The 25,443-nt window shown below is 63.0% G+C and overlaps 5 protein-coding genes across 5 annotated transcripts; 2 read left to right on the plus strand and 3 right to left on the minus strand.

The window, feature by feature from the left end:
* Positions 1-350: 350 nt before the first annotated feature.
* Positions 351-3,372, plus strand: TMED3 (transmembrane p24 trafficking protein 3). The gene is made up of 3 exons (XM_064157833.1): positions 351-681; positions 1,322-1,570; positions 2,475-3,372. The coding sequence occupies exons 1-3, from the start codon at positions 370-372 to the stop codon at positions 2,709-2,711; spliced, it is 798 nt and encodes a 265-aa protein (XP_064013903.1). The 5' UTR covers positions 351-369; the 3' UTR covers positions 2,712-3,372.
* Positions 3,373-4,607: 1,235 nt separating this feature from the next.
* LOC135182672 (gonadotropin-releasing hormone II receptor-like) lies at positions 4,608-8,270 on the minus strand. Its single transcript, XM_064157075.1, has 5 exons — positions 8,260-8,270; positions 7,249-7,444; positions 6,195-6,782; positions 5,454-5,658; positions 4,608-5,192 (listed from the first exon to the last, which is right to left on the minus strand). The coding sequence occupies exons 1-5, from the start codon at positions 8,268-8,270 to the stop codon at positions 4,771-4,773; spliced, it is 1,422 nt and encodes a 473-aa protein (XP_064013145.1). The 3' UTR covers positions 4,608-4,770.
* A 563-nt stretch (positions 8,271-8,833) lies between these two features.
* On the minus strand, positions 8,834-11,338 carry LOC135182673 (mesoderm posterior protein 2-like). Its single transcript, XM_064157076.1, has 5 exons — positions 11,232-11,338; positions 10,977-11,140; positions 9,738-10,410; positions 9,326-9,641; positions 8,834-8,918 (listed from the first exon to the last, which is right to left on the minus strand). The coding sequence occupies exons 1-5, from the start codon at positions 11,336-11,338 to the stop codon at positions 8,856-8,858; spliced, it is 1,323 nt and encodes a 440-aa protein (XP_064013146.1). The 3' UTR covers positions 8,834-8,855.
* Positions 11,339-13,288: 1,950 nt separating this feature from the next.
* LOC135182674 (mesoderm posterior protein 1-like) lies at positions 13,289-14,656 on the plus strand. The gene is made up of 2 exons (XM_064157077.1): positions 13,289-14,194; positions 14,460-14,656. The coding sequence occupies exons 1-2, from the start codon at positions 13,289-13,291 to the stop codon at positions 14,562-14,564; spliced, it is 1,011 nt and encodes a 336-aa protein (XP_064013147.1). The 3' UTR covers positions 14,565-14,656.
* Positions 14,657-15,386: 730 nt separating this feature from the next.
* On the minus strand, positions 15,387-24,977 carry ANPEP (alanyl aminopeptidase, membrane). The gene is made up of 21 exons (XM_064157840.1): positions 24,574-24,977; positions 21,138-22,008; positions 20,747-20,892; positions 20,529-20,665; positions 20,313-20,439; positions 20,067-20,221; positions 19,879-19,992; positions 19,596-19,739; positions 19,432-19,497; positions 18,563-18,628; positions 18,189-18,361; positions 18,019-18,095; positions 17,765-17,898; positions 17,615-17,670; positions 17,362-17,509; positions 17,139-17,230; positions 16,867-16,977; positions 16,405-16,572; positions 16,187-16,327; positions 15,986-16,067; positions 15,387-15,863 (listed from the first exon to the last, which is right to left on the minus strand). The coding sequence occupies exons 2-21, from the start codon at positions 21,722-21,724 to the stop codon at positions 15,705-15,707; spliced, it is 2,883 nt and encodes a 960-aa protein (XP_064013910.1). The 5' UTR covers positions 21,725-22,008; positions 24,574-24,977; the 3' UTR covers positions 15,387-15,704.
* Between the last annotated feature and the right edge of the window lie 466 nt (positions 24,978-25,443).

The raw sequence follows: 25,443 nt of genomic DNA on the forward strand, positions 1-25,443 counted from the left end.
GGCTATCCAGGAGGTGCCCTGAGAGTGCCAGGGGTGCCTGCGGTGGGTGCCTGGGGAGGTTCTGAGCTGAGTCCTTGGGAGGTGTCCAGGGTGAGTGCTCCAGGGTCACCCAGGGGTGCCCAGAGGCACTTGAGGATGCCCAGAGGCGCTTGAGGATGCCCAGGATCCCTGAAGTGGGTGTCCGAGGGGTGTCCGGGGTGCCCAGAGGGTCCAAGCTGCGTGTTTGGGGCGGTGCCCAGAGGGTAGGGGCTGCGTGTTTGGGGGCGGAGGTCCGGTGGGGTCCGGGTGGGATGTTTGCGGGGGTGCCAAAGGGATGCCCGGGGGTCTGGGTGGGTTGTCTGGGGAAGTGTCCAGGGCAGTTCGGACTGGATGCCCGGGGGTGCCCGGCCCCGCAGATTCACGCAGCTCCGCCGAGCCGGGGGCCGCCCCCGGCGGAAGTGCTGCCAGTGCCGGTGGCTGTCGCCACGTCAGGCGGGGCGGGAGCGGGGCGGGACCGGGATGCGAAGCTGGATGGGGGCCGGGATGCGGAGCGGGATGGGGGCCGGGGTGCGGGCTCTGGTCATGCTGCTATGGGTGCTGCGGGCCGATGGCACCGAGCTGACCTTCGAGCTGCCCGACAGTGCCAGGCAGTGTTTCCACCAGCAGCTGGAGCGCGGAACCAAGTTCACGCTGGATTACCAGGTACTGCCCAGCCCTGTGCCCCTGCCTGCACCGCTACCTGTGCCACTCTACCCATGCCTCTGCCTTTTCCATGACCCTTCCCCTGACTGTACCCCTCTTCCCATACCTGTGTCCCCTTTGCCTGTGCCCTGCCTGCACCTCTGTTCCTGCTTGAGCCCATCGCCTTTTGCCCATACCCCCAGCCCTGTACTCCCAGCCCTGTGCCTCTGCCCAGTTATGCCTTGTTTGTGTCTCTGTCATGCCCCACAGGCGCCCAGGCAGGGCAGTAGCTGCACCTCTCCTATACACCCTCCAACCCCACTTCATGCTTCAGTGGCAGCCATTCACAGCCCCTGGCCCCATGCCTACCATGGAGTCAGTACTGAGTTATGCCCACAGTGGCCACAAGACCCCCTGACCCAGGTTGTCAGGGTGATCCACCTGCTCAGACACCCTGCCTGTGCTGTGGATACCCCACCTGCAGTGTTGGCACCATAGGGCACAGATTCCCCCAACCTGGGCCCCTGTGCCATGGCGAGCAGCTTGCTGGCCGCGGGCATGGCTGTGCACACAGGCATAGGGCCAGGCAGAGCCGCTCCCTTTGGGGCAGGAGGCTCTCTCTGCACGGCCTGGCAGGTGCCAGCTGCATACCCTGGTGCAGGTGATCGCTGGGGGACACTATGACGTGGACTGCTCCGTGGAGGACCCTAACGGCAGGACACTGTACAAGGAGGCCAAGAAGCAGTACGACAGCTTCCCGCACCGTGCCGAGGTGGAGGGCGTCTACACCTTCTGCTTCAGCAACGAGTTCTCCACCTTCTCCCACAAAACCATCTACTTCGACTTCCAGGTGGGCGACGAGCCGCCCATCCTGCCCGCCATGAGCAGCCGCGTCACTGCCCTCACGCAGGTGGGTGCCACCACCTGCTGCCACAGGCTGGGGGCCCTTTCACAACCCGCGGCCAAACAGCCTCGTGGCAGTTGGGGCTCCCTCCCCTCCACCAAATGCAGAAGTGCCAACCGCCTCTGCCACGGGCTGGCCACGTCCTGCTCCAGCAGCACAGGCAGGGAGGGATGAGGATGCTGCTCTGCGCTGAATCTCCCACATTGAGGGGCTGGAGCAGGTCCAGAGAAGGACAGCAAAGCTGGTGAGGAGCAGATGAGAGATCTGGGGTTGTTCAGACCAGAGAAAAGAAGGCTGCGGGGAGATCTTCTGGCTCTCTACAACTCCCTGAAAGGAGGCAGGAGCCAGGTTGGGGTCAGTCTCTTCTCCCAAGAATAAGCAATGGGACTAGAAGAAATGGCCTCATGTTGTGACAGGGGAGATTTAGTTTGGACATGAAGAAAAATTTCTTGATGGAAGGGGTTGTTGAGCAGCATTGTCCAGCATCCTGTCTCAGGCTGCTCAGATCAGTGATGGAGTCCACATCCCTGGAGGGGTTTCAAAGCCATGGAAATGTGGTGCTGAAGGACATGGTTTAGTGGTGACTTGGCAATGCTGGGTTAACAATTAGACTCCATGACCTGGAAGATCTCTCCCAACCCAAACCATTCTGTGATTCCATGACTCTTACTGCAGGTAAGTGCTGTGGCATGGCACCCAGACCTTGCCCTTGTCCCCAGAGCCTTGACGAGGTCTAGTTGTACCCCACCAGGTGGTTTCCAGCATTGCCCCTTTGAGCAGAACCTCTCTTGGGTCAAGGCTGGCAGAGCCCTGGCAGCACTAGCTGCTACCGTCCCACTCTGGGGTGCCCCAGCACAGCCGGGAGCCTCCGTGCTGTGCCAGGAGCCACGAGGTATCCTTGTGTCCGCAGATGGAGTCTGCCTGTGTCACCATCCATGAGGCGCTGAACGCCGTGATCGACTCGCAGACCCATTACCGGCTGCGGGAGGCGCAGGACCGGAGCCGCGCTGAGGACCTCAACAGCCGCGTCTCCTACTGGTCGGCTGGTGAAACCTTCATCCTCTTCGTGGTCAGCATCGGGCAAGTGGTGCTGCTCAAGAGCTTCTTCACAGAGAAGAGACCCGGCAGCGGCAAGACTGGCACCTAGAGCCGCTCGGTGCCCAGACTGTGGCGGGGAGCGGGTGGGCAGCCTTCTCCCGGGTCGTGCTTGGTCCCTGTTCTTCACAAGGTGCTTCCGTGGGGAGTTGGCCGGGGGGGAAGCAGGGGATGATGTCACACTGCTGAGCCAGGTGGGAAATGGTCACCACACAGGGGCACCTCTCATCAGTCGCCCTGGCATCACCTCCCACTTCACCTTCACCTGCTCTGAGCTCAATTCCCTTACCTGGGTGGTCCAATCCCTCTCATCAGTTCCTCTGGGGAAGTGGGTGGGCATTGGAACTTGGCATCAGCACCGTAACCCCTTGTCCAACACCTGAAAAGGCTTGGCATCCACACCCTGACCCCTCACCCAACACCTGCAACAGGTAGTTCCCTACATGAGTCCATATCTAGGGCTGAGGCTGTGCCCAGCAGACAGCAAGAGCAAGCACAGTTCTGCCCCAACTTGTGCCAGGGAAGCTTCATCCCCACCCCAACAGCAGCACCTCTGGGACTGCCACTCTATTCTCTGGAGCCCCAAGAAACAGAGACATCCCCTGGCAACCCTGGGGGAACCGCTCTGTGTGAGAGCCCTGAGGTAGCCAACCACTGCTGCCAGCCCTTTAGCATTTCACTTTGCCACTAGGTAATAAACCCCTGTGACCATGGTTGGCACTGCCATTATTGAGCACCATGCCCAGGATGAGCAGCCTGGTATGGCTTCATTGGTATCTGCTTTGTTGGGCACTTACACCCACTAGGGTGATTCCAGTCTCCTCCCTGGCCCTCGGGAGACCAAGAGCACACATTCTGGTGCAGTCACCACAGCTCTGCCCACAGCTGTGCCATGCACCAGATTAGTGAGCTCCTGAAACTCCAAAGCCAGGGATATGCTGGCAGTGGGCACAGTTATCCTGTCCATGCCCCTACTGACATGCCCAGCCCATGCACAGGACTGTGCTGGCAGTGGACACAATTATCCTGTCCATGCCCCTGCTGACATGCCCAGCCCATGCATAGGACTGTGCTGGCAGTGGGCACAGTTATCCTGTCCATGTCCCTGCTGACATGCCCAGCCCATGCACAGGACTGTGCTGGCAGCAAGGGCTCCCCTGGGCTATGAGAAAATACCTGGATGTGGGTCCTGCCTGCAGCAGGTACCAAGCTGGGCAAGGGAGCCCAGCAACCCACCACAACAAAGTAGGGTCCCCCAGGCAGATGCCATCTGGAGTCAGCCTCATACTGCAGTCCTGGTTCTGGCAAATCCCAGCTCTGCTTATAGCCCTTTGCCAAGGCTAGGGGGATAACAGAGCCATCCCCTCCTGCTCCTGGTGCCCAGGCATGGCTCAGACATGCTGTTCAGGGGCACAGGCACTCACAACCTTGCTTGATGCCTGTAACTGCAGCCTCCTCCCCACCTCCTCCAGGCTCTCCCAGCCATGCCAGCTCCTGCAGCAGCACTGGCCTTGGCACAGTTGCTGGGCAGCCAGGAACAGCCAGGGCCCATGTGCCTCACGATGACCTTCAACACTAGCTGGGAATGGAGCCGGTGGTGGGCCCAAGGCTGCTGGCACCCTGAGGCTGTTGCCAGCTCAGTGCTGCCAGTGGGAACCAGTCCCATGCACAAACAGCCCCAGCAGAGCCTGCAGAGAGGGCAGCACCCTCACCAACATGTGGCATGCCCTTGGGTCTGGGGACCCTGGGAGCACCCCTCAGTGGAGACAGGAGCACTCAGGACCAGGGTCAAGGCTCCCGCCCAGACTGTGCCTATTGTGCCAGCTCTGGAGACCCCAGCCCAGCTCACAGCTGGGGTGCAGCAAGACAGAGGGTGACTGTGGGACGCTTTATTTCTGTGCTGGGACACTTTATTTCTGTGCCGGGCTTGTAAGGTGCAGAGAGGAGGCAGGGGACACCCATGCCAGCCCCACCACCCACAGGAACACCTTGGGATGTGGGAGGACTGTGACGGCGACCCCCACCCTTGCTCATCCGTCCTGCCCTTGCTGGCTTGCTCCCAGGTCTCTCTTGCCCCGGGGTGTCCCCACGAGCAGAGGGCATTGCCCAGCTCACAAGGAGCTGCTCTGGCAGGAGTCAGGCCCAGGGGGCACCCGCGGGACTCCCCGTTTGGCTGGCAGGGACGAGGCTGAGCAGCGGAAGGAGCCGGTGGCCGGGGAGGGCGGCTGGGGCTCAGGATCCTGCCCGCAGGGACAGCCCCAGCGCCTGCGGAAGCGGATGGTGAAGAGCCCATAGGTGACGGGGTCCAGGCAGGCGTTGAGCAGGCCAAAGATGAAGAGGATGTGGGCGAGGGCTGGCGAGACAATCCTCTCCATGGCCCGCGGGCAGAACCAGTGCCACAGCCCCAGCAGGTAATAGGGGGTCCAGCAGAGGATGAAGGAGGAGACAATGACCAGACTCATCTTCAGCATCCGCAGCCTTGCCCGCGGGATGTTGTTCCTCGAGCACCGCAGGGACACGTCCTGGGAGGAGACTGCGGGGGCACGGCCCATCAGCTGGGGACACGACTGCCCGGGACCATGCTGCCTGGCACCACAACCCTCATCCCACCTCACCACACTCCCCCCTTCACTGCTCTCTGCATCCACACTGCTCCTTCAGACACCCCATCAGCACAAGGAGACCCTATGCCCCAAGTGACAGTCCCTGAACAGCCCTGGCCACCCTGCTCCTTCCATGCCAGGGTCCCTGAAAGTCCCCCCTGGCATGAGGAGCTCAGTGCCCGGGCACTCACAGAGACTGGAGCCCATGCGCCGGGAGATCTCCAGGAGGATGCGGGTGTAGCTGCTGACCATGATGAGCAGTGGCAGCAGAAAGAGGCAGCTGAAGCCCAACATGTTGTAGAGGGTCTCATGCCAGGGCTGGGCAAAGCTACCCCGCGTGGTACACTGGGTGAAGTTGTGCGGCGGGCGCAGGGTGACGGTGCGGAAGAGGAAGAGCTGGAGGCAGAGCAGAGGTGGGACAGTCGTAGCCCTCTCCCAGGCACACAGGATGGCAGGAGGTCTGTGCCTCCCAAAGTCATGGCACCAGGGTCTTGGAGCCACCAAGTCAAACCTTGCCCACGGGAGTGGAACCTACGGTTGCCCTTGTGCCAGCTCTGGGGTGCTGGAGCAGGGAGAGGATCAGAGCTAGGTGGAGAGGCGCAGTGCCACACCCTCCCCTTGGCTGCCTGGCTCCTCTAAGGAGCTTGGCTGCCTGCCTCCTGCCCTGTCCCTGCAGATGTTGCAGGCCAGCCTGGATGAGGCCTTGAGCAGCCCTGGTCTAGTGAGAAGTGTCCCTGCCCATGGCAGGGGGGTTGAAACCGGAGGATCTTCCAACCCAAACCTTTTTATGATCCCATGATGCCCGCCATCCACCACGCTATCACGTCCCCACCAGCACCCCATGCTGGTGCTGCCAGCATGAGTCCTGGGCATCACCGTGCGCCCTGGCAGCTGACACAGGGCCAGAGAGGAGGAGGCTTGGCAATGGGTACCTGTGGCACGGAGAGCCCTGCGCTGAGGAGCCAGGCAATGTGGAGCATGAGGCGGTTCCTCCTGCGGGCACGGGCGATGGCCAGCGGGCGCAGGATGGCAGCTTGGCGGTCCAGGCTGATGACAACGGTGACGAAGGCAGAGGCATACATGGCCAGCAGCCGCAGGTACATGAGCAGGCGGCAGGCCAGGTCACCTGCCCGCCATTGCAGGGTGATGTTCCAGATGGCATCCAGCGGCATCACCGCCAGTGTCACCAGCAGGTCGGCAGCAGCCAGGTGCCGCAACAAGAGGTGGATGTGGGACCTGTGGCCACCCCGCCGGTGCCCCACTGCCCGCAGCACTGCCAGGTTGCAGCCAGCCGAGAGGACAAAGAGGACAAAGGTGGCAGCCACGCGGGCCTGGGCAGCAGGTGAGAAGGTGGGCAGGCGCAGGGGCTGCTCCTCACCACCCTCGGCGTGGGGGATCCAGCCACAGCCCTGCTCGAGAGCGGACAGGCTGCCGGGGGGCTTTGAACTGGCATTGCCCACTGTGGGGTCTGGATCTGCATGGCCCCATCCTGCTGTGACAGATAGAAGGGCTGGGGGACCCTGGGGCAGGAAGCTCCAGGATGACAGGTCACAGTCTATCCCCTGGAGCCTTGTTCCCTGCTCAGGTGCCAGGAACACAACCCTGCCCAGATCTGCAGATTCCATCCATACTCAGCTGCAATCCCCATCCTTGCTGCTTCCCCAGAGCCCCCCACCTGACCGAGCTATGGGAGCTCTTGGCACCAAGTAGCTCTCAACAGACCCCATCCCACTACCTACTCCAGCCTATTCCTGATGTCCATCCATCCCACAGCACCCTCATGGTCTCACACAGGCACAGAGACTTCCCAGCCCAATGTCAATGCCCTTAGGGGTCCAGGTACACCCACCCCAGCCTCACCTCCAGCCAAAGGATCCTGCTCCTCACCACCCAACCAGGCCATGTCAGACGCTGGCAGGTCTTCTTGCCAAGGGCTCCTGCATTCACACTGTGCCCAGTGGGTGCCAGGGACAGAGGAGCAAGTACCACTGTCACACTGGCAGCTGCAGCCACCTCTGTGCCTGCTGCCAGGACACACTCATTGGGCAGGTGGGTGGTGGGTGCCCTTGGAGGCTCCAGTTGCTCCTTGACGTAGCCAATGTGCTCGGATCGGCTTTGTCCTTCACAGCATGCCACCCTCACCCGCCCATGGGCGCGTGGGCAGATCCAATGCACCTTCCCACTGAAGCGCACATGCAGGCACACGGGCACACAGGCACACACATGCGTGCACAAGCGCACACGCAGGGGCAAGGGCACAGATGCCTGTACACTCAACACCAAGCCCCCAGCCCGGTGGGTGCTGCCCCCCTGCCCTCCCCAGGCACTGCTGCTGCCAAGGCATTGGAGTGCACAAAGACTCCTTGCTTTGGGATGCGTCATTTTTAGGGGAGGTCTCGGACACCTCACCGGTCTCCTCTGCTAGCCCTGCCACTGCCGGTCGCTGCCCTAGACCATGGCTGGAGCATGTCCCCAGGCCCCTAGAGCCCGGGCCGAGGAGGGAGAGAGTGCAGCCCAGGGAAGTGGAGGCGGGGGAAGCTGCTTTGCATCTCAAAGGCTTCACCCCTCTGGCAGAGGGAATTAACCTAATTAGCGAGTCATTTCACAGAGCCCTGGGGCTCATTAGCCCTCAGACCCCCTGCCCCCCCAGCTCATTAGCACCCACCTGGCAGCCCCCCCCACCGCGGGCCCTCCAGACAGCGACTGGGACCCGCCAAGGGGGCTGGGAGAAGAGGGGCCCCAGCTGCAGCCCCTCCGCGCACTTCCCTCATGGGCTCATTCGGACCCCAGACTCCACATTTAACTCTATCTGGGTGGTGTGCCAGGTACCAGCACCAGGGACAGGCAGTGCCTGTTGGCACAAAGTCCCACAGCTGCATCTAAAGTGTGCTGGTGACAACCACAAATCTCCAGCCAGGGGACAGGAGGGGTCTCTTCCTGCCACCAGTGGTCCCCAGCCCCTGCATCCGATGAGACATCACTGGATCCATGCCTGACCCCCTGTCCATGCCCGGCAGAATGCCCATGGTCTACAGGGCAGACATTCTACCAGTTTCATCAGCCCAACTATCCTCTCCCAGCCATAAACCCAAAGTGGTAGCCTGGGCAGGCTGCCCTGTGCCGTGCCGACCTCCTGCCGTGGGAATAGTCAGCCACATGGTGACACACAGATGGGCACCAGGGTTTATTGATGCACCCGAGTACATGCCCACATCTGACAAGATGATGCCCACAGCTTGCCCTGATACAGAGTGGGAGTTTCACCATCTCAATTATTTTCTTCCAACCCCAAATCCACTCCCAGAGCCAGCATGGTCCTGGGCATGCTGCACCCCATTCTGTGCCCAAGTTCCTGCTATGGGTACAGCCACACAGTGACACACAGATGAGCACAAGGGTTTATTTATGTACAGTTGATGCCATCCAGTATGTCCAGCCCACCTCCAGGCTGCTACAAAGGGCAGCTTGTCCTCTGCCACCTCCCAGCTGTCCAAAGTGAGGACCTGTGTCCCCCATGCTGCTCCATATCAGGTGTCATGGGACCATGTGACAGTGAGTGCTCTGGCATCGAGGAGTTGGGGGGCTCAGTACGGTCAGTCATGGAGCTGTGGTGGGAGCAGAGCCTCCAGAAGAGACAACAGGTCCGTGGAGAGGTCCTGGGGGTGCAGAGTGGGGAAAGATGGTGATCAATTGAGATGCTGGTCTCAGAGGAGAGCAGGAACAGGAGTTGGCAATGCCCACCCGGTCAGGGCCAAGCAGGACCCAGCGCTGGGGCTGTCCCAGCTGTGAAACCCCACAGAGACAAAGCAGGGTGGCACTGAGCAGGACTGGATCAGGCCAGGGGATCTGAGGAGGGTTCATCTCTGCTCCCGACCCCAAACAAGGCTCTTCTCACTCCCAGAAGAGTCCCAACGTTGCCCCAAGCTACAGGGGCTCTGAGTCCACTGAGGGAGTTGAGCCCTGCCCCATGCCAACTCCATGACAGGGACCCCTTTTTGTCACCCAAATCCCAGTCCCGTGCTGGGGACCCTCAGGGTCACCCAAGTCCCACCAGCACACATACCTGGGTGATGGCCCCTGCGTCCATGAAGTCTGGCAGCATCAGTCCCGAGTCCAGGAGAGGGTCACTGAGGGGGTCCAGAGGGGTCCCTGCACAGTGGGGTGGGGACAGCCAGGAGGACACATTGGAGGTGACATCTCCGTGCGGCTCAGGGGGGTTCTCAATGTCAGGGATGTAGGGGGGTGACCCCCAGACACCCATCCCTGTGCTGGGAACCACGAGCAGCTCTGGGGAGATCTCAGCAGCAGGCACAGAGTGGGATGATCCCCAGGATCCTGTCTCCATGTCAGGAGACCTGTGCAGCTCCGGAGGGGTCCCCGCAGCAGGGACACAGGGTGGGGACCCCCAGGATCCTGTCCCCACGCCAGGAGCCTCACGCAGCTCGGGAGGGGTCACCGCCGTGGGAGGTGACGCCCAGCCCACAGAGCCGGGCGACGAAGCATCCCGCGGGGCCGGTGCGCACAGGCGGGGCACCGGGCCCTGGCAGCACCCCAGGCCCTGCGGGCAGAGCGGGCAGTGCCGGGGCGGTGTGCCCCGCCGCCGGGCCAGCACCTCCTCGCTGAGCCCCAGCAGGGCCGAGAGGTGGGCGATGTAGCGGGTGGCCAGGCGCAGGGTCTCGATCTTGGTCAGGCTCTGCCCGGCGGGTGCCAGGGTGGGCGGCAGGTAGTGCCGCAGCCGCAGCAGCGCCTGTGCCAGCCGCCGCATCCGCAGCTTCTCCCGCTCGCTGGCGCTTTGCCGCGGGCCCCCGGGTCCCGCAGCCCGGACCCCTTTCCTGCCTCCAGGAGCACCTCTGGCGTGAGGAGCAGCAGGGCTGCGGCAGGGTGCCCGGGCGGCGGTGGGAGACGAGAGGCCGCAGGAGTCAGGCGAGGCTGCGGGCGAGCTGCTGCTGTAGCCCTCGAGGTCGGGGCTCGGGCGGCACCCCCAGGCTTGCAGCGGGGCCGTGGCGGGGAGCGGGAGGCCGGGGGCTGCCGAGCGGGCCATGGCTGCGAGGCTGTGAGTGCTGCAGCCCCCCGGCAGCCCCGGCTTTATGCGGGACCAGGGGTGTGAAGTTGGCACCTTGGTGGCCGGCTCCAGCAGCACTTCAAAGGCTGCGGTGGGGGACGAGGGCAGCCAGCTTTGAACACGCGGGTGACGAATTTGACCCCAGCGGTGTGGCGCTGATCGGTGCTGCCCACCCTCCCCCGCTGAAATCGCCCCCTCCAAGGCCTGAGGTTGGGGCTTGGGCTCTCTGTGAGGGGCTGCAGTGGGGTCTCTCATGGGGCTGTGGTGGGATCTGCAATAAGGCTGCAGTGGTGTCTGTAACGGGGTCTTGTCATGGGGTCTTGTACTGGGGTCTTCAGTGGGGTCGTGTCAGCAGTGGGGCCTGTAATGGGGCCACAGCAGGGGCTGCAATGGGGCTGTGGTCTGCAGTGGAGTCTAACGTTTGGTCTGTAGTGGGGGATGCAATGGAGCTGTAACGGGGCTATGGTGGGGCCTGCAGGGGGGTCTGTAATGGCCCTGCAGTGGGGCTGGGGTCTGTAGTGCAGCTGGGGTCTTCACCGAGGGCTGCAACGGGGCTCCGGATGCCCACACTTCCTCTCCTGAGTATCCCCGGTGACCAGTGGAGCTCTGCAGGACCCGATGCCCAGTGCTCAGGGACAGGTTCTTGCCCCACCCCGCGCCCCCACCCCGCTGCCCACCCGGCTATCGGCAGCCCCGGCCAAGTCTCGGTACCGGCGGGTGCTGCCGGGGACGGCCCGGGCGCGGTGACACCCGGGAGGGGAGGACGGGGCTGGGAGGGGGCCCCCCGCCGCGTTCCCAGGCTCGCAGGTGTCGGTGCTGGCGGGTGCGAAGGTTTCCCGGGAAACAGGGAAGGAAAAGCCATTAGGGAGTGAGCGGGGGGAAGCGGACGCCAGGCACCGGCACCGACACCGGATCCCCGGGCAGAGCGGCCCCGCAGTAGCTCGAGGTACGAGACTTCTCCACGGCAAAGTGCCCAGCCCCGAGGTACGGCGAAGGGCATGGGATCCCCTCCATACCGTGGTCACCCAACCCTGTGGGTACCGTGATGGGCACAGAACTCCCTCTCTACACAGGCCGTGTGGTTGCCACCGTCCGAAAGCCCATCTTCGGGACTGGAGGGCAGTGAGGGTCTAGCCTGGCACGGGGAGCATGGGCACACAGCTGTGTGGTCTGCGGCGTGCTCTGCACCCAACTGTACAGCGTGGACACGGCCCCCTCACTGAACACTCCTCGGTACTGCCCTGGCCCCGCTCGCCCCCGCGCCGCCCCCGTTCCCAGGCCCCCTCCTGGGTCTCATTAGCTGATGAGCTCCCGGTAATGAGCTTCCCACCTCCCCCAGTGTTTGCACAAGTGCTGAAGCGGCTGGACCCGGGCAGCGCTGCCCGAGGGGTCACAGCCCCCCCCCCAGGGACATCTCGCACCCTGCACCCCGTGGGGGGTGACAGGATCCCCTCACGTCCCTCCAGCTCGTGTTGATGGAGCATGAGCACAGGGTGGACATAGAAAGGGCACTGGAATGGGACTCGGTCCTGACAGTGCTGCCAGCCAAAGCCCTCCCTGGGTGGTGGATGCCGGGCTCTGACCCATGTCCCCAGGCACAGCTATCCCTGCACGGAGGGGGTCACCCCCATGGTACCCACTTTGGACCCATCATCCCTGCTCCAGCACCTCCTGGGCCTCAAATATCCTCCCAAACCTACTGCGCACCCTTGTACCATAATGGGGCTGGCAGGGACAGTGCCTATCCCAGTCATGGGCCCAGCAAACAGCCCTACGCAGCTGGCAGCAATGCCCACCACAGCCCAAGGGCATAGGCAGAGTCCCCAGCCCTGGAGAACCCCAAAAAGCTTGGCACCCCTTCATGCTGCCACTCAGTGACCCCATCTCCCAGCCTGGGGCTGGCACCAGCTGAAGAAGCAGCATAGAGAGCCCCAACTGCATGCATGGGGGCACAGCCTTGGCAGGGAAGAGGAGGGCTCGAACACTCAGATTGTGCTTCCAGCTTCTCCAGATCATGACAGGAGCTCATGGAGCCTGGGCTGGAGAGAATCTTCAAACCATGGGATCACCTGTGTTGGAAAAGACTTTTCAGATCATGGAGTCCAACCATTACTCCAGCACTGCCAGGTCATCATTGAACCATCTCCATGGCCTTGATACCCCTCCAGGGATGGGGACTCCACCACTGCCCTGAGCAGCCTGGGCCAGGCCTTGACAACAGTCAAGGGTAAGAAATGGTTCCTTGCATCCAACCTAAATCTCCCCTGGTGTAACTTGAGGCAATTTCCTCTTGTCCGGTCACTTGTTTCTTAGGAGAACAGACCAACTCCCCACCTGGCTCCAAGCTCCTTCTAGAGTGTTGCAGAGAGCCAGAAAGTCTCTCCTCAGCCTCCTTTTCTCCAGGCTGTACAACCCCAGGTCCCTCAACTGCTCCTTGCCAGCCCTGCTCTCCAGACTCTTCACCAGCTTCATTGCCCTCCTCTGTCCCTGCTCCAGCACCTCATGTCATGGGACAGGACGGGGGCTATGCAGGAGGCAGGGCAGGTGTGGGGACACTGTTGGGTGTCAGAGCTGGTGGCTCGGGGTCTAGGACTGGAAGGTCAAGTGTCTGTGCCCAGGGTGCGGGTGCTGTGGGCCCTGGCAGGGCTGGTGCTGCGTTTGCATCTCTCACGGGCGTGTGAATTGGACTCTGCACACTTCCCAGCGCCAGGCAGCGCCAATTAAGGGCTGGAGGGGTCAGAAATGACACCTCTGCAAATGGGCCCGGCATTCCCAGGCTCCTGCCGGCCCCAGCCTGGCTCTGTGGGTTTTGACACCTCCAGGTGGTCACGAAATTGTCACCTCGCGCTCCTGCCCCAAATAAAGCCGGGGCTGCCCGGGCACCCCCAGATGTGGGCACCAGAGCAGACCTCAGCCATGGCCAGACCCCCAGCACCACTCCTGACCCAGGGCCTCCAGCCCTCGATGAGCACTGGTCTGCTACGGGACCTCGATGCCACCATCCCAAATCCTTCAGCAGAGCTCCCCAGGACATCCCCGCGTCACCCACGGGGCAGGGAGCCAGAGACCGGCGGGCGATGGGGTGGCAGGGCTGAGCTGGGTCAGTGCGGGGGCCCCGGGGGCCCGCGGCAAAGCGCCAGCGAGCGGGAGAAGCTGCGGATGCGGCGGCTGGCACAGGCGCTGCTGCAGCTGCGGCACTACCTGCCGCCCACCCTGGCACCCGCCGGGCAGAGCCTGACCAAGATCGAGACCCTGCGCCTGGCCACCCGCTACATCGCCCACCTCTCGGCCCTGCTGGGGCTCAGCGAGGAGGTGCTGGCCCGGCGGCGGGGCACACCGCCCCGGCACTGCCCGCTCTGCCCGCAGGGCCTGGGGTGCTGCCAGGGCCCGGTGCCCCGCCTGTGCGCACCGGCCCCGCGGGATGCTTCGTCGCCCGGCTCTGTGGGCTGGGCGTCACCTCCCACGGCGGTGACCCCTCCCGAGCTGCATGAGGCTCCTGGCGTGGAGACAGGATCCTGGGGGTTCCCTCGCTATGTCCCTGCTGCGGGGACTCCCCCAGAGGTGCTCGGGGTTCCTGACACTGGGATGGAGACATGGGCGTCCCCCCACTACATCCCTGTGACAGGGACCCCCCTGGAACTGCACCATCTGCCCAGCTCCATCTCAGGGTCCTGGATGTCACCACCAGACCTCGGAGCAGTGACTCCCTTGGGTCCTCCCCAGAGAGGCACCGTGACCATGGGCACTTGGACAGCTTCATCCTGCTGCTTGGAGTCTGCAACAACTTTGGAGTACCTTCAGGCAGGACTGGCGGACACGGGACCCCCTGGGACTCCTGCGTGTGGCTCCCGGCTGCCTGAGCGCCACCAGGTACCTACACCCCACCCCAGCCCCAGACCCTGTACCCCCTGGGACAGGTGGGCAGGAGAATTGGTGTTCTTTGTGGGATGCAGGGTGGGAGGCAATGGGGTCAGGGTGGGGGGCACAGAGGTGCAAGATGGGTGGTAATGAGATGCAAGGTGGGGGCATGGGGTGCAGGGCATGGCGGTGGGGGGGGCACAGTATGTGGGATGTGGGACAGGGAGGGGAAGGGTCATGGTGCCACCCCACACCTAATCGGTCTCTTTTGGCACAGCTCTGCAGCCCACCAGCCTCGGACAGTCTCGCCTCCCCAGCCCCCTGTGCACCTCTCATCCTGCCCAGCTGCACCCCAGCACGGCACTGGGGGGGCTCCAGTTGATCCCACACTCCCAGCCGCAGACCCCTGTGGGGTGGCAGTGAGGTGGCTGTGCCACGCAGCACCGCGGATAGGCGCTGGGGAAGGCGCTTCATTAAACCTGCTCTGCTCCCCTCACCTGCCTCGTCACTGCGGGATTGCCTCGCTGCACTCCTGGTTGTTTTACAGGGCACCCCCGCAGGCTAGCACCGCCCCCCCCCCCCCCCCCCCCCAGCCAGCTGTGCTCCATGCCCTCTTCCAGCCCACCCCACAGCCAGGAAGTTAACAGAGGGACTCCCCGCTCAGGTGGGCTCCCCAAGCTCCACTGACGCTTGGAAGTGCCCATCGGGTCCCCTCCCCAAGCCCAAAGTCCCCGGGAGGGCTGGGGAGGGGGGCTGCACTAACGCCTTTGTGCTGCGGGCACCGTGCCCTTTTGGGGACCTGGGTAGCCCAGGGGGGCAATATCTGGGGAGGATTGGTATCCCCTCTTGCTTGGCATAGCCCCCATGTGTCTCCCACCCTGACTCTGCAGGGTCTGCCCTGGAATGGAGACCCATGCAGGGGCACCCGAGGTCTGTCCCCAGTATAAGACTCACGCAGGGGGATCCCAAGGAGAGGACACAGCTCCGCCGGGCAAGGCTAGCCCCCGGGGGAGCTCACACGCAGCCGTCAGACGGAGGGACAGGGTGGGGCTGGCGTCGGCGGAGCCCCCAGAACCACTTAGCGCCAGGCTCCTAATGGCCGGGGCGAGGTGGGGCTCGATGTCCCTGTTCCCCGCCCCATGCCCCCTACAAGGTCCCGGGCACTTCCTGGCACCCCTCAGAACCCAGCGAGGCCGCCGAGAGCTGACGTGCAAGCCCTTTATTTACACTGCCAGGTCTGCACCAGCCCGTAGCTGGGGACGGCAGGGTGTTCTCCACCCAGCCTGATGGCCCCTGTGTACTCCCTTTACTGTCCATCATGCAGGCACCAGGCCATGCCCACGGGCACCAGCCACCGCCCCTCAGGAGCACTGAAGCCCTGACCAGGTAGGGGCGTTTGAGACTGGGGGCCATGGAGTGAGCAGAGCTGGGGAGTGGGTGAGGGTCCAGTGGTGAGCTCAGCCACTCAGCCCACCCCATGGCAGTCAGGAGGTGTGTGCACAGCAGTCAGTGCCAGGCAGGCCTAGCTGGAGCCAGTCTCAACCTTGAACCAGTCCAGCACCGTCTGCTGGTTCTGCTTCACCCAGTTGATGTTGGTGCGGGTCCTCTCCAGCGCCTGCTCCAGCGCCCGCGTCCCCGACCCGAACCCGATGTCCTGGTTGTCAGCTTTGAATTGCTCCAGCTGCCAGAGAGAGGGGCAGCTGGAGCAGGCACAGGGCACCCAAACACCATCCGACAGTCCCTGGCAGCCCCTGGCACCCATACTGGGTTCTCTGGTGCCCTGGTGCCCATGCCCAGCCTCACCTGCTGCAGCTCAAACTCGCTGGCAAAGCGCTGGGTCACTGCCAGGATCAGCCGGGAGAAGGAGAAAGAGCCACCACCATACCTGGGGGAGCAGCAGGGTGTCTGAGTGGGGGCAGATGGTGGCATCCCCAAGGGGAAGAGCAGACTGGCAGCCCTCCACAGGCCCACACAGCCCCCCACAGCCCCCTGCCCGGCACTCACTGGCCGAAGAGTATTTTCCAGTTGCCACGGATGAAGTCCCAGGCCAGGGGCTGGCCAACCACATTGCTGGCGATGCTGTTGATGGTGGAGGTGGCATCTTGCTTCCGGATCTTGGTGGGGTCCAGGGTGTACTGCAGGTACCTGGAGGGCAACAGCTCCGGGTGGTGAGTGGCTAGCATGGGCAGAGCTGCTGTGCCCACCTGGCACCCTGTACCCACCGGTTGAGGATCCAGGGATGGGGGCTGCAGGAGAGGGCGGTGCGCAGCTTGTCGGCCTCGGACACCACGCTGGCACTCCGGAACCTCTCCCAGATGAACTGCCAGGCCTCCTCCCCACCCGTGGCCACTATGCTGCAGTAGATGGAGGAGCGCAGGTTCGGGGGGATCCTGCCAGGGAGAGGAGAAGAGTCAGACAGGAGACCTTCACTGTGCCCACTGTGCCCACCCATTGCAGCATCACAGTGCCCTGGGGACTCCTGGTGGCAGTGGAGCACCCTGGGAATTCATGGCAGCGCCACAGCACCCTGGAAATTCACAGTGGCACTGAGGCAGCCTAGGTCATTATGATGGCACTGAGGCACCCTGAGGACTCCTGGTGGCACCAGGGCCCCTTGGGTGCTAGTGGCAGCATGAGGGTACGCTGCAGACTCATGGTGGCACTGAGGCACCCTGGAGACTCACGGGTTTTGTGCAACATTTTGCTTCCACTCCTGAAAGTATTTGATGGCCAGGTCCTGGCACTCGGTGATGCCATAGGAGCAGGCAGTGCTGATGGCATTGATCTCATTGTACCTGGAGACAGAGAGGCCATGTGGAGCTGGGCACCACCACATGGCAGCCAGGCACCAACCAGGCCAGAAGAAGGGCAATGTTTGGCACAGACTGGGGTGACCATCCCAGTGTGGTTGGGGAGACCCTGAGGTGCAGCCCACCCCTGGAGTCGTGCCACTCACTGGTCCATCAGGCCCTCAGGGATGTTGGTCCAGTTGCTGGTGACACTCTTGTAGTAGTTGAAGAGGGGCAGCACCTGCTTCTGGATGTATTTCTGGGGGACAGGAGGGCAGTCAGCACATGGTGGCACTGGCAGCAGCCCACTGCCCAGCTCTGCGTGCAGACCCAGGCCCTCAGCCCTGCTGCCTGGCACAGTACCCGCTGCAGGGCAGTGGCACCACTCACCGTCATCACGCCGAAGACCTCACTGCGGTCAAACATCAGCTGGAAGTACTGAAGGTTGTTGAGTGCTGCTGCCCAGGGCATGTACTCTACCTCCTGGCTCAGGAACCGTGTGGTTCTCAAGGCCAAGGTCACGTTGACATAGTTGGCCCTACGAGGGGTGAAGGTCAGCTCCATGACCCCACAGCTGATGCCCATACATCTCCAGGGTAACCAACCTTCCGATACCCCCTGGGGGGCACACAGCGAGGCTCACCTGGCCAGGTTAAAGGCATCATCGATGATCTGGGCACGGTTGATCACGGGGATTTGCTGGGAGAGGGCAGAGTTGGCAGCTCAGAGTAGTCCCAAGTGGGGTTGTGTGAGGTGGGGGTCGACCCACAGCCCCTGCTCCTGCCCCGTGTACCTGGTAGTTGCTGGAGAGCTGGGTGAGGAGCTGGTCCCAGTTCTCTGGGTTGTAGTTGACACGGAAGTAGCCACTGACGTTCAGGTTCAGCAGCAGCCAGCTGGGGCTACTCACCTTGAACTCGTTGAAGGTTTCTGGGAGGGGGAGAGGAGATCAGCCCCCCCCCCCACTCCTGACAGACCCCAGCCTCCGCCTGAGGCAGGGGAGGTGGCAGCGAGGCTCCCGACCCCCGCGCAGGCAGGAGACGCCGTTACCTGAGCTTCTGGTCAGCCAGAGCCTCGACCCCCCGCTCTGGGTTGTCATCCAGGTGATAGGGACGATCCAGGTGTAGCTGCGCAGGGACAGGCAGGTGGTGGGACCACCGCTGGCTCCCCCAGACCCTGCCCTGGCCCCACCGGTGCCACCAGCCCCACGCCTCACTCACTTGAAGGCAGAAGGTCTCTCCACGGTGGAGCCGCGGTCCAGCAGGAAGTGGCTCTGGGTGGCGGTGCCGGTGAGGGTGTCGACGGTCACCACCGGGAAGCCCATCTGCAGGATCCAGCGATCCATGATGGCACTGACGCTGCCAGGCAGCTGCAGCCCGTGACGGTCAACGGCCTGCAGGGGGGACAGAGCCGTGGGGCACTGGTGCCAGGGAGGTCCAGCAGGTGTCCAGCAGGGATCCAGACCACTTCTGGTGCTTAACCTCTCATCCAGCAGGTGGTGACTGTGTGGCCATGGCCCTGATCCACCGGGCACTCCCCCAGGGCAGGGGCAAGGGGTGAGAGGAGCAGGCGGGAGCAGCCAGCCCCCTCCTACCTGCTGCAGGTGAGTCCAAAGGTCCTTGTAGATGGTGTTGCTGTACTCGAAGGTGTGGAGGTAGGTCTGCAGCAGAGCACCAGGAGAGATGAGTGAACAGGGGCAGCTCCAGGTGCAGCACAATCACAGAGCACCCAGAGAACCTCTGCCTGCGGGATGCCCAACCAGAAGCAGGGCTGGGTGACCCCAGCACCAGCAGAGCCTCCTTGAGTTGTGGAATCATGGAATCCCAGAAGGGTTTTGGTTGAAAGAGACCTTTTAGATCGTGGAGTCCAACCATTCCCCAGCACTGTCAGGGCACCACCAAACCACGGCCCTCAGCACCACATCTCCATGGCTTTGAAACCTCTCCAAAGAGAGGACTCCACCACCCCCCATAGGCAGCCTGGGACAGGCCTTGACAACCTTCAAGGAGAAGAAATTGTTCCCCATGTCCAACTCAAACCTCCCCTGGTACAAACTGAAGCCATTTCCTCTTGTCCTGTTTCTTGTTCCCCGGGAGAAGAGACCAACCACCACCTGCCTCCAGTCTCCTCGCAGGGAGCTGTAGAGAGACAGAAGGTCTCCCCCCAGCCTCCGTTTCTCCAGGCTGAACAACCCCAGTTGCCTCAGCTGTTCCTCACCAGCCCTGTTCTTCAGACCCTTTATCAGCTTCCTTGCCCTTCTCTGGACCTGCTCCAGCTCCTCAATGTCCTTCTTAGAGTGAGGGGCCCAAAACTGAACTGCCTTAATCCTGCTGGTCACACTGCTGCTGTTCCAAGCCAGGATTCTGGTGGCCTTCTTGGTCACATGGGCACACGGTGGCTTATCTCCAGCTGCTATCAAGGTGGAGCACCTGTGTTCCAACAGATGCCCTTGATGAACCTCACCTGCAGCCCGTCCTTGAAGATGTCCTCAGTGAGGAAGTCAGAGAGCATCCGCAGCACCGACGCTCCCTGTAGAGAGAGCAGCTCAGAGACTTCCTGGCTGCATAGGGGCACCCCACATCCTACCACCTCACCACCCCAGGAGGACCCCTGTGCTCTGTGCCCACCTTGCTGTAGGTGATGCTGTCAAAGACCTCGCTGATCTGGGCGGGGGTGTTGATCTCGTCCTCGCTGGAGGAGAGTGGGTGGGAGGTGGTCAGGGCGTCCGTCGCCATCACCGTGTACACCTCGTTCAGCACCATCAGGTCTTTCTGCAGGGGTTGGGTGCCAGCACCCAGCTCAGTCCTGCATGCACCCTCCTGGCAGCGGAGGCAGCCCCCAGGAGCGCAGGGGGTGGCCACACCCCATACCTGCACCTTGTGCCCACACCCCACGCCCACTGGCACTCACGATGTTCCAGGTGGGCTCTGCTGAGTCAGCTCCCAGGTACTCCACGTAGGAGGCAAAGCCCTCGTTCAGCCACAGGTCATTCCACCAGCGCAGCGTCACCAGGTTCCCAAACCACTGTGAGGGAGCATGGCACACTGTCAGCCATGCCCTGCCAGCTGGTGGGAGGGGTTAGGGGGCACGTTGGGTACCTGGTGTGCCAGCTCGTGGGCAATGACGGTGACCACTCTCTCCTTGTTGCTGATGGAGGAGTAGTTGGCATCGTAGAGCAGAGAGTTCTCCCGGTAGGTCACCAGCCCCCAGTTCTCCATCGCACCCGCATTGAAGTCAGGGAGACCAACCTGGTCTGAGGATGGAGGGCCCCCATTGGCAAAGTGTTGCCAGGGTGCTGTACCCCCTCGCCCCACAGCTGGCAGCTGGTGCCCTCTGACACCCACCGGACTTGGGCAGTGGGTAGGTTGTGTTGTAGTGCTCCTCAAAGAAGTCGAGGATGGGGCCGGTCACCTTCAGCGCATAGTCACCCTGCTTCTCTTTGATGGCCTCGGGGCGGCCCCAGATGCGGATCTGCAGGGGAGGAGAAATGTGGGGCTCAGCCTGGGCTTGGATCCCCAGCAGGGTGGGCAAGGGAGCACTTCCCAACCCACTCAGCCTACCAGCACTTTGCCTGAGTCGTTCCGGATGGAGTCAAACTCGCTGACGATGAAGGCCAGCAGGTAGGTGGACATCTTGGGGGTGGGCTCGAAGGTGGTGACATTCCACTGCTCCCCATCGATCTGCTCCAGCCGAGAGCCTACAGGGAGCAAAGGGGTGGGGGGGTCACCACACAGCCTTGCCAGGCACCTGAACCCCCCCCAGCAGGGCTCCCACTCACTGGCAGGAGGCATGTTGGAGATGGCTACGTAGTCAGAGGGGTAGATCAGCGTCACGGTGAAGTTGGCCTTCATGGCTGGCTCATCGAAGCAGGGGAAGGCTTTGCGAGCATCGGCCGCCTGCATCTGTGTGGTGGCCACCACCTTCCTGCAACCCAACCCCATCAGCACTGGGGGGGACAGCCCCCTGTGGGTCCCTCTGCTCCCTGGTCCAATCTACATGGGTCCCATCTTCACCCATGGCCAGGGTGTCTCACAGATCTAGGGGGGCACAGAGGATCCTCCACGCCCATCCCACCATCCCAGGGCCAGAGAAGCCTCAAACCCAGCCTGTACCCTCTGCCACTCCCAAGCCAGCTCCATACCCACACCATCTCCCTACCCTCCACCCACCTTCTGCCCATCTCATCGTCGTATTCGCTGCGGTAGAAGCCAGCCAGGTCATCAGCCAGCTCCCCAGTGAAGATGCTGAAGAGCCTGTAGCGCTTGCCCTGCTCCAGCCTTCCCCCCAGCTTTATCACCAGGTACTGGGTGGGGACCTCCAGCCAGGTCTCGGTGATGGGAGGCACAGTGGCATCATCCACGGCATCCAGCGAGGCAAGGAAGGAGCCTTGCATAGTGTAGTTCAGCTTGTTGCTGTGGATGAGGATGAGGTCAGTGGCCTCCCTGCAGAGGAAGACCACGCTGCTGTTGCCTGTGAAGATGTAGCTGACGTTGTCCTTGGGCCTCAGGAAGGGCTGCAGGGTGACCTCGTAGTACTCAGGTACCAGCGTCGTGGGCAACCGCCACCTGTTCCAGGGGTTGTTGGGGGCAGGGGTGGTGGGCGCAGCCGTGGCGGTGGCACTGGGCTCCGGGGACTTGTTCTTCTCCTTCTCCTGGGCATACACCACCGAGAGTGCAATGATGGTGGCCACGGCGCCCAGGCCCAGCACAATGGCTGCAATGCCCACACCCTTGCTGATGAAGAAGCCGGCTGCCATGGCAAGGCTTCAGGAGTGGAGCTGGTGGAGGAGACTGTGCCCAGCTGGCACAGGCTTTTAGCCTCTCGGTCCCAGCAGATTTACCAGCCTTGGTTAATGGGTGAAGTATTAATGACCAATGAGGCAACCAGAGCAGCAGTGGCCCCCAGGATCAGCTTGCTGCCTGCCCGCCTCCTAGCCTCTCAGAGGCATCAGGATGGCACCATGCAGGGATGGGCACCCTGGGAGTGGGCACAGGCTGCAGGCCAGGACTCCCTGCGTCCCTCCTAGGCACTGGCCTCACCCTGCAAAAGGAGGAACAAAGCAATTGGTCACAGCTGGTGGCCACATCCCTGCTGTGCCACAGGGTGAGGCACGCAGCCCTGGCACACAAGCCCAGTTTCTGGCTCAGCACCATCCTGTTTGCCCTCAAGTGATGGGGTCTGAACTGGGGGTTCTGGCTGCCCCTCCACCTGGGGGTGAGGGTGCAGCAGGTGAAGGCTGGCACCTGACCCTGACCCACTGGGCTGCCCACCCACCAAGGGGAAATGGAGGGTCTGGATGGTGCAGGGAGGCTCTGCAGGGTGCTGAGGAGGAGCCTGCCCTGCCCGCACCCCTCTCAAAGTCCAGGGTTACAGATCCTGGATCGCGCCTGGGAGATCAAACTCCAGACCCCCTCAGCCCAGCAGGCACATGCCCAGTGGCACCAGTCATGGGACACACAGTACCCTGAGCCCTCTAACCAGCCACAGCCTGGGCAAACTGAGGGTGTCAACTGGCATCAGACATGGTGGGTGACAGTGGGTCCTGCTGGCACAGCCTGGCCTGTGCCCCATGGCACCAAGCCCCTGGCCTCCCAAAACAAATGCACCTGGGCTCAGGGTGCCAGCAAGATGGGAGTGAACACTTCGCCCTGGCAGAGGAGAGGAGCCTGAGCCCCCGGGTGCTCTTCCAGGGGCTGGGGTAGCACAGTGGGCACAGCAGAAAGCCCATGCCCAGCGCGGTGTCGGAACATGCCAACTGCTGCCCTGGGAGTAGAAATTTTCCAGGATCTGACTTCTCCAGCAAGTGCTGCTGGCAGCTGAGGAGTGTCCTCAGGGAACCCTGCCCTGTCCTTGCCAGCACCCAGCCTCACCCATCTCAAAGAGCAACCCCAGGGGGCCACATTTTCCTCTGGCACCACCTGCTCTGCAGTGCCTGACTGTCACCACAGCCTGGCACAGGCTTGTCCTGCTCCGGGCCCTGCCCTCATTTTGGCCAGGGGCATGGGGTTTGGAATGCTGGACGGGTGGGTTAGGAAACCTAGGATGGTGCTGGGAGGGTGCTGGGCACCCCACACTGCTGGGCACACTGACCCTCCTCACATAAGAGCCCCTTGGGCATGGGCTTCAGGGACCCACCCCCTTGCTGGTCCCCATCAAGCAGCAGCCACCTCTGTGCCCTCCTCAAACTCCCTCCCAGGCCACCCTGTGCCACCTCACAGCCCAGCTGCTCCAGCCCCACAAAGTCCCCCTTCCAGAGAGCCCTCCTGGACGGAGCACACGTGAGCACCACGCCCCACACCCCACACGTGTGCCACACACCCCACAGGCAGACACTCAGGACACAGATAGGTATTACAGGGTGTCATGACACCGGGCATCACCCACATGGGCATTCCCGTGAGGTTCTGTAACCCCACCCCAGACCCTCCATAACCCCCCCATGGACACTCCCAAAGCCCCCCCGCCCCCAGGCTCCGTAACACACACACACACTCGGTCCCGCCAGCCCTCACGGGCAGCCCCCCAGCCCCTCCCCCTCGGAGCCCCCAAAGTGGGGCTCACCAGGCCCCCTGGCTCGGGGACTGTTGCCCCCCGGGAAGGGTCTGGGCAGTGGCATCGCCCCCCACTCACCCTCCTGTGCTCAGCAGTTGGGAGCGACGGGCAGCTGGGCTCCCTCCCGCCCCATCGGGGCACCCTGCCTGTGCCCTGCCTCGCCTACCCCTGCTTGCACCCTGCCTGCACCCAGCGCTGCTTGCTCCCTGCCTGTGCCCCGCCTGAGCCCCTCACACTGCCTGTGCCCTGCCAGCTCCTTGCCTGCTCCCTGCCTGCTCCCGGGTGCCAGCCTCGCAGGCAGCAGCTGCAGGGAAGTTTTCTCCCGAAGCTCCGAGGGCAGGAACCGGGATTTCCTCGCCCCCTTAACCCCTGGGCTGCTGGCCCGGCCCGGCCTGGGGCGGATGGGGCACGGCCCCGGCAACCCCGGGGTCCTGCTGGGGTCCCCTCCCTCACCCCATCCTCGGCCAGCGCGCAAGTCGCAGGGGTGACAGGAAAGAGGACACTGCGTCCCCGCAGCACCAGGCACATGGGAAGGAGTCCCTCCTAAGGGGGTGCCCCCTGCTCAGTCCCCTTAGCCCAGCACCCTGCGCCCCTGGCACCCCGTGCCCTTGCAGCAGTGACTTCGGGAGTGTCTCCGGTCCTCGTGGGCACTCTCAGGGCTGTGGTCAGGCCACAGAGGGGTTTGTGGGGTACAACTCCCCCGAGGCAGCCAGGCCCCTGAGTGCCTCCGGCATGGACTGGGGACGAAGTCAGGACCTAAGGGTTACTGCACGGCAGGGGCAGTGTCAGGCTCCATTGCCTGCTTCCCTCCACCTCGCTGCCAGGGAGGGTGACAGAAGCCAGGGAGCAACAAATCTCATCCGAACCTGGCAGCACTCATGGGTGCCACAGCACAGCCTGGCTTGGAATGGGTGATAGGGATGGGTGCCAGCCCCAAACCCCAGCTCCATCTCCCAGAGAAGCAGCTGTGGCCAGATACATCCTGAGCCATGGCTGCACATGGGCATGGCTGCTGGACTCAGCCCCCCCGCCCCGGCACCCTCACGTCCTGACCTGGAGCAGAGTGGGATGTGGGCACCACAGAGATCCTCAGAGCAGAACAGGACACCGGCACCATACAGAGTCCCTTGGAGCAGAGCAGGGCGTGGGCACTGCACCAAGATCCTCAGAGCAGAGCAGAGCTCGGGCACCACATCAAGTTCCTCAAAACAGGATGTGGGCACATCAGGTTCCTCAGAGCAGGGCATGAGCACCACATGGAGTTCCTTGGAGCAAAGCAGGATGCGGGCACCACACCGAGTTCCTCAGAGCAGAGCAGGACATGGGCACCACACTGAGATCCGTGGAGCAGAGCAGGACGTGGGCACCACACCGAATTACTCACCATGGGGTAAAAACAGGATTTTCCCTTCCAGCCACCCCAGCTCCAGGACCCAGCTTGGGGCATCTCTGACTGCTCTCTCCCCAAACTACTCCGGGCAGGAGGAGGAGGGCTGGTGGAGAAAATGAAGCAACAGGTTGCCCAGCTGCTGCGTGGCTCCTGGCCAGCTGGGGAAGGGTTAAGCTGCAGGAAGGGGAGGCAGCAGGAAAATTCCTCCCAAGCAGAGTCACGGGTCCCCTGCCAGGGGAAGAGGAGGCAGAGCCCGTTGGTGGGGGGTAGGAGGGGAAGCAGGGGAAGGGGCCCTGAGTCAGCCCAGAGGCCAGATGGTGCTGAGGCGGACGAGCCAAGGCAACCCCCAGGATCCTCCGTGCCCAGCCTGGCCTCTACAGCCACCCTCTCTTGCAGTCCCAGGACGGTCCTGCTCCCCGCTGAGACTGGGGCACCAGTCCCAGCCCCACAGCCCACACACACACTGAGCCAAACAGGGCTGGCAGCAGGACAGGGTGGACTGTGGCACAGAGGGCAGGAGGGCTGGCAGCATG

Source organism: Pogoniulus pusillus, chromosome 17, assembly GCF_015220805.1.
Source record: "Pogoniulus pusillus isolate bPogPus1 chromosome 17, bPogPus1.pri, whole genome shotgun sequence".
Lineage (NCBI taxonomy): Eukaryota > Metazoa > Chordata > Aves > Piciformes > Lybiidae > Pogoniulus > Pogoniulus pusillus.

Excerpts from the sequence above, each read along its gene's own strand:
- LOC135182674 (XM_064157077.1), top strand. The coding sequence starts at position 13,289 with ATGAGCACTGGTCTGCTACGGGACCTCGATGCCACCATCCCAAATCCT. Across the intron at positions 14,195-14,459 it reads GGCTGCCTGAGCGCCACCAG|CTCTGCAGCCCACCAGCCTC; the intron begins GTACCTACACCC and ends CTTTTGGCACAG.
- LOC135182672 (XM_064157075.1), bottom strand. Across the intron at positions 6,783-7,248 it reads CAGCTGCCAGTGTGACAGTG|GGTCCCCCAGCCCTTCTATC; the intron begins GTACTTGCTCCT and ends TTCCTGCCCCAG. Across the intron at positions 5,659-6,194 it reads CAGGGCTCTCCGTGCCACAG|CTCTTCCTCTTCCGCACCGT; the intron begins GTACCCATTGCC and ends CTCTGCCTCCAG.
- TMED3 (XM_064157833.1), top strand. The coding sequence starts at position 370 with ATGCCCGGGGGTGCCCGGCCCCGCAGATTCACGCAGCTCCGCCGAGCC. Across the intron at positions 682-1,321 it reads AGTTCACGCTGGATTACCAG|GTGATCGCTGGGGGACACTA; the intron begins GTACTGCCCAGC and ends ACCCTGGTGCAG. Across the intron at positions 1,571-2,474 it reads GCGTCACTGCCCTCACGCAG|ATGGAGTCTGCCTGTGTCAC; the intron begins GTGGGTGCCACC and ends TTGTGTCCGCAG.
- LOC135182673 (XM_064157076.1), bottom strand. The coding sequence starts at position 11,338 with ATGGAGGGGATCCCATGCCCTTCGCCGTACCTCGGGGCTGGGCACTTT. Across the intron at positions 9,642-9,737 it reads TCGCCCGGCTCTGTGGGCTG|GGGGACCCCTCCGGAGCTGC; the intron begins GGCGTCACCTCC and ends TGTCCCTGCTGC. Across the intron at positions 8,919-9,325 it reads ACGCAGGGGCCATCACCCAG|GACCTCTCCACGGACCTGTT; the intron begins GTATGTGTGCTG and ends CTGCACCCCCAG.
- ANPEP (XM_064157840.1), bottom strand. The coding sequence starts at position 21,724 with ATGGCAGCCGGCTTCTTCATCAGCAAGGGTGTGGGCATTGCAGCCATT. Across the intron at positions 16,978-17,138 it reads CCTGAGGGCCTGATGGACCA|GTACAATGAGATCAATGCCA; the intron begins GTGAGTGGCACG and ends CTCTGTCTCCAG. Across the intron at positions 15,864-15,985 it reads GCGAGTTTGAGCTGCAGCAG|CTGGAGCAATTCAAAGCTGA; the intron begins GTGAGGCTGGGC and ends TCTCTCTGGCAG.